At 37.5% G+C, this 5,859-nt stretch overlaps 1 protein-coding gene across 2 annotated transcripts in view; it reads right to left on the bottom strand.

The window, feature by feature from the left end:
• Positions 1-816: 816 nt before the first annotated feature.
• Positions 817-5,859, bottom strand: part of LOC125481380 (MAP kinase-activated protein kinase 2-like) — an 11,156-nt gene continuing 6,113 nt past the window's right edge. Inside the window, exon 2 of one of the 2 annotated variants that reach the window (XM_048592854.1) lies at positions 817-1,170. In XM_048592854.1, coding sequence (XP_048448811.1) covers positions 1,165-1,170 — 6 coding nt within the window. In that variant the 3' untranslated portion in view covers positions 817-1,164. Of the gene's footprint in view, positions 3,703-5,859 lie in introns of both variants that reach the window. The other variant, XM_048592853.1, reaches the window with a different exon arrangement.

The raw sequence follows: 5,859 nt of genomic DNA, 5'->3' as shown, positions 1-5,859 counted from the left end.
TATGATCATATGAAAGAGTGGGGTGTTGTAACCACTGTTGCTGATTGTGATGTTTATTAGGGCCTATGACGCTAAACGACTTGACTCAAGAATGTTTGTACAATTTACACACAGACCTGGCCAATTCTGGAAGACCAATGCAGCAAGCTATAAATAAGTTTAATTATAAATTTCTAACTAAATTGGAAGCTTTCTGCTTGTTCATTTTATTCATTTCTGAAATGACCCTTTTATTTATAAGTCCCACTGTTTCATCTGATTCTAATTCATTTCCTTCTTTGTCTTCTACTTTCTTACTTCTATATTCTTTTCTTTCCTTAAGGAGAAAAGTCATGGTACATGATATTGGCGATCCTCTATGAGATATTGAAGCAATTGTGCCTTTATCAGATTGACATTCCAGAGATTCCTGGAGTTGATAATTTGCAGTCAATGTTGAACATAAAATCTAATTAGTGTTGCTCTCCCCAAATGCACCAACACAGCAATTTCTGACCCATTAAATCAAGGCCCATCAAACATTGTCAGATACCTTGTGATAATGGACCAATGTTAAAGATAAGCAGAGAGTTCCCTCACCACCATAAGCACTGATCCTCAACCAATAACGCCAGTTACATACACATTAATTGGTCATTTAGGTCTTTGTGGGGCTTTTTTGTGTCAATGTGCCTGCCAGGCCTCCCCAAAAGTAATCAATTCTGTGCAAAACACTTTCAAAAATTTCCAAAGGATGTTGCAAGGTGTCACCTTAAAGAAAGATAATTTGCATTTTTCCCCTTAACAATCTTGAATGATGCAAAAACTGAGACCACACACAATTCCAAAAATTTATTTATTTTAGTTTTCCAAGGTACAAAAAGAGATTCTGTCTGAATTGGCAATATATCACCATTGGAAAAAATCAAATACAGCGTTCAAAATGACTAACATTGGGATTGTCCCCTTGTATCCAACTGGAGATGTCCAGTACAAATGGGTCAATTATCTTGTATAAGGTATTAGGTAAAGTAACATCTTTTCTAGTCTTCTCTCTGGACATCCAACCCATAACACTGAACCCTTAAAAGTTGCTCCATTTCCAAGATAATACTTTAGACTTCAGGGATAACTTGGTGCACTGGTGTTCTGAAGTGCTGTGGTAAGGAAGGGTGTTGATCAGAATCAGTACTGAAGTAGAGGGATCAGCGACAGAGAAAAAGGAGAGAAAAAAAGAAAGTGGTTATTTCATCTACAAAAAACGGAATGAAGAGAGTTTGGAAACATTTGGTCTTTGGTGACAGCCCATCCAAGAAAGCACACTTTCAGCAAGAATTCCAGCCTTTCTAAAAAGACATCATGGCTCATGGCTTTACCCAGAACGGCCCGACATTTGACAGATTGAAAAGTGCTAGAGCAGGTTCTTCAAGCCTGTTTAACCATTCAATTAGATCACAACTGATCTGCACCTCCACTCACCATTTCTTCATCTCTCTTGATACCAATAACCAACAAATTAACAACAATTTTGAAAATTTCACTTGATCCAGCATCTACTCTTAGTAGAGAGAATTCCAGATGTTCACTACCTTCGCAAGAAAGAGTGATTTGTAATTTCACACCTGAATGGCTGAATTTGAATTTTAAAATTTGTTCCCCCTTGCTCTAAATTCCTTCCGAAATAGTTCCCCTCTATCTACCATATCAAATCCAGTCATTTAGTGGTACTGAACTTGAATACTGTTGACACTTTTTCCAAAGCTTCTAGTCTTGAACTCATCAGAATACTTTACAACAAATAACAAATGTAAAGAAAAAACATTGCTGTCATCAAGTATGAAAGTGCTGATTGGTGGACAAGGGGACTCAGATGGGTAAAAGCATTGCTATACAGAATGCGCCAATGAGATGACGACTCACAGCAAACAACCGAACTTTAAAGTATTGAACCAAGCATGTTGACTCCAATTGATCAAGGCATTACCCACAAATTGAAGCATTGAATGGTTGCCACCTATGTTGTTGACTTGAAACAGGCACAGTGCCTGTATATATGTTCTATCTGTCCACAAAGAACAGGACCTTGTATATTAATATATGCAGCTTCCAACATGCACAAGATGCTTCCAGCTGGCTGACAATCTTAAAATACTTGACAGCTTAATTCTTTGCACATTTAGGACACCTAACCTCTCATCCTTTGCATATTTCCAATTTGCAGTTGACATGTTTGCTATAATTAAATCTGCAGCTGCATGCAAGAATTTCCTTACCTCTTAATAGGGTCTATTCCAATCCCAAATTCATTTCTGAAATGGACAAATGAGCTCTCTTTCCTTGATGTCTTAGTTGAGAAGTTGTCCAGGTGGTTCTCAACCACGTATTGCAAGCCTATCTCTAACCATCGTAAATATATGCATTGGGATTTGCACAGTACCATACACTATTAGATTGGCCTGACCAGCAACATCGTAAAGAGGATCAGAACCGTTTGTTCACCATGAAAATCTTGATGCTGAAGTAGGGTACAACAAAACCATTCTGTGGAGTAATGCCTCCCCAGTCAATTATATAGCAGCAACAGAAGCAGCGTTTTCCATTATTAGGATGCTGCCATCAAGGCAAAAAGATATTCTGCCTATCTCACAAGTGAGTAATCAGGTACATGATTCCAATGCAGTGCGAGTCTAATTATGCATGCCATATATTCCAAAGACCAGACAGTATCAACAGCATATCCCTTTGACTGTTTACAATACGCAAGATACTGACTGTAACCAAATTGCCCTTGCTTGCAAACCTCAAGAGAAAATCCAATATTAGATGTTATTCTGCGATGGAATGAAATTTGCTCAATAACCCTGAGTGTGCAAAGAATAAAGCTGGCAACCAATTTATGGTTATCATTCCGGCTCACAGTGTTGTGTCCTTGCACACACAAAGATACAAATCAATACTTTGCAGATATGTATACAACCTGCACCATTTTCAACTCAAACTGCCAAGACATTTGCTGAGTTTATTTCTCAGCGCAATGCTTTGACTAAACAGAGTCAACTTGCCTGGTTTAAAAATTAAAACAAAGTTTGGTAGTTAACTGTCATGCATCATCTAACTGATGAATTATCTAATGACAATACCGCTGCCAATCAGAATTCTTCTGCCAACAAATCAGTACTCTCTTCCTCATTCAATATAAATGTGCTTTTCGTTTACACTGGTATTTCTTGCAAATTGCCCTGATGAGGACAAAATGATTCCATCAACATGTGTCTTTTTCAGTAATACTCAAAATATCTCATTCACCTCAATTTCATCACTTCCCAACCTCTCAAGTTGAAGGGAATATAGGCCAAGCTTAAGCAGACTCTTTAAGGAGTTACATTAATATTGCAAATTGATACAATACAGGTTTCAAGGTTTATACTCTTAGTCCTCATTATCCCCAAGTAATAGGGGTATGAACATCCTGTGGAGAGCAAAAAAAAGACATGGATATGGCCCATGTGTACCTCTCCTATGTACCATGAGGACCACAATCGGTTTACAATCAGGAAAAAAGACATTGGGTCTGGGCTAGCCTTTCTAGTATGCAGATCCATAGGTAGAGAAAAAAAATCAACAGATTATGAGCATTAAGTGTCTACCTTTCCTGGGGCACAGAGTGTCCAAAACGGACTGCAGTTTTCCAGTGGGGATCCAAGTCTCGAAAGAACTGAAACCCTTTGAAAGAAAAGCCAAAATTCCATAAGCCTTTATAATTACTTTTTCATCTGAGAGTTTTAGCTTTCAGTGGATTTGTCTACTTATTCCTTTGTTTCCGCACAACTAAATCTCTCAACATTAAATAAAATAATAATTTCAATTCATCTTTGTCAGATCCACAGTGGATTTCCCAGTGATCTCAGCTGTCATAGTTTCCCCACCGTTTAAGTCACTCTGTATCCCTTTGAAACTTCTGCAATGCTCCAAACTACAATGCTTCCCTGTTTAATTCAGCTGAAAACTTAGATACCCAACTCTCCAAAATCAAAGCCCTTAATATACACTATTGGACGAAACATTGAGACTATCAAGGTTAGTAACTCTCAAGATCTAAATCATTTCCAAACTGTGTTGCACGTATGTTGTACAAATGTTTAATGCACTGCAAAATGGTTTTCTATTATTCTAAGCCAAAATACAAACTTGCTTAAGTGGATGAATTTGCATTTTCACTAGAACAATTTCAAATTAATCCACCAACCATCAGAATACCATTAACACAAACTAATCTCAATGTCAATAATCAGCACCTCAATACTTCATAACATACTGCTAGCATTATTCAACAAATTGATCAGAAAACATGAAATGTTGACAGCAATACAGTATTAATAGATTACATATATCTCTGGAAACTGATTTCAGTGAAACAGTTTGCCCAAAGTGCCAATGATTCAACAGTTATTCACATCTCTTTGAAAATAATGGCACGATAAACATTGCACTTAGTTAAGTAACAACATTTTCTTTTTCTGAAATGAGCAACTGGATTTACAGGTTCAAAAAGAAAAAGAGAAAACCTCCAATTAAAGTAATAAAGTGATATCATCGACATGGAATGATTTTCTGTAGTCCATTGAGAAATCATCCTTATGGTATTACTCTGAAATTTACTTTATTAAAATGGAGCACTCTTTGCCAAATGTTTTTGTTTTTGAGAAGCCAGAATAATTGATATTTTATCATGACATGATGCTTCAGTGCCAAAATGTGGCATCAAATGAAAAAATTGCAGCATGCTTTCCTTAATGTATACTGTGCACCCTAATAGCTACAAGAAGATTTTTTTGTGCACAATTTACTATACTTGCATATAAGTCATCTTTATATTAAGAATTATTAAAAACCACAGCAACAATTTAAGAAAAGTTACCAGTAGCATAATTTTACACAATTAAAAAGGCACAGCAAGTACAGAAACTGATGTCTGGGCAAATATCCATTAAAAACAAATAATTCATTAGAGTTACATCACTGGAAGGAACAAGGCGCTATGGTGCTTTCCAACACTTTTGTTTTGACTGCCTGCCTGCCTTTGGTATAAAAATCAATACAGTCCTAGGAAAAAGATAGCGCCAGTACAAACCCTGTAGCAAGATGCCAAAAAAAAAAATCACTTTTGACAATGTGGACCCAATTCATTAATAATATCACAGATTGTAGTAATTAAAGACATGCTTTTGGAGTTGGTCTATTAAGATCAGGGTTAAACACATGTTGAGGTGATGAAAGATACTTTAACTCATGTTTTACCTGACCTAAACTTATTTGGTGTACTGTTAACACGTCAGTTTTAATTTTACCAATCTGAACAATGGCAAATTTGGGGACTTTATCCAGACCCCAAGTGAAAGTCAATCTTTCAGTCAGTCCTCAACAATAGAAAACAGAAAAGGTCCAGCCTTCTGCACAATGAGGTTCCTTTAAAACATTACTGAAATAGTGAAAATTCAAACCATTTTGAAAACCAAGAGTGGCTTTCACAATTCCAACTTAACTGGTGTATTACGATATCGCTACGTCAAACATGCAATGTTTATAAGAGATAACAAGGTGTAGAGCTGGATGAACACAGCAGGCCAAGCAGCAGAGGAGCAGGAAGGCTGACGTTTCGGGCCTAGACCCTTCTTCAGAAATGGGGGAGGGGAAGGGGGTTCTGAAATAAATAGGGAGGGGGAGGCAGATAGAAGATGGATAGAGGAGAAAATAGGTGGAGAGGAGACAGACAGGTCAAAGAGGCGGGGACGGAGCCAGTAAAGGTGAGTGTAGGTGGGGAGGTAGGGAGGAGATAGGTCAGTCCAGGGAGGACAGACAGGTCAAGGGGGCGGGGTGAGG

This window comes from Rhincodon typus, unplaced genomic scaffold (genome assembly GCF_021869965.1).
Source record: "Rhincodon typus isolate 14 unplaced genomic scaffold, sRhiTyp1.1 hic_rhity00001925, whole genome shotgun sequence".
Lineage (NCBI taxonomy): Eukaryota > Metazoa > Chordata > Chondrichthyes > Orectolobiformes > Rhincodontidae > Rhincodon > Rhincodon typus.
This window is presented reverse-complemented; position numbering and strand designations above follow the sequence as displayed.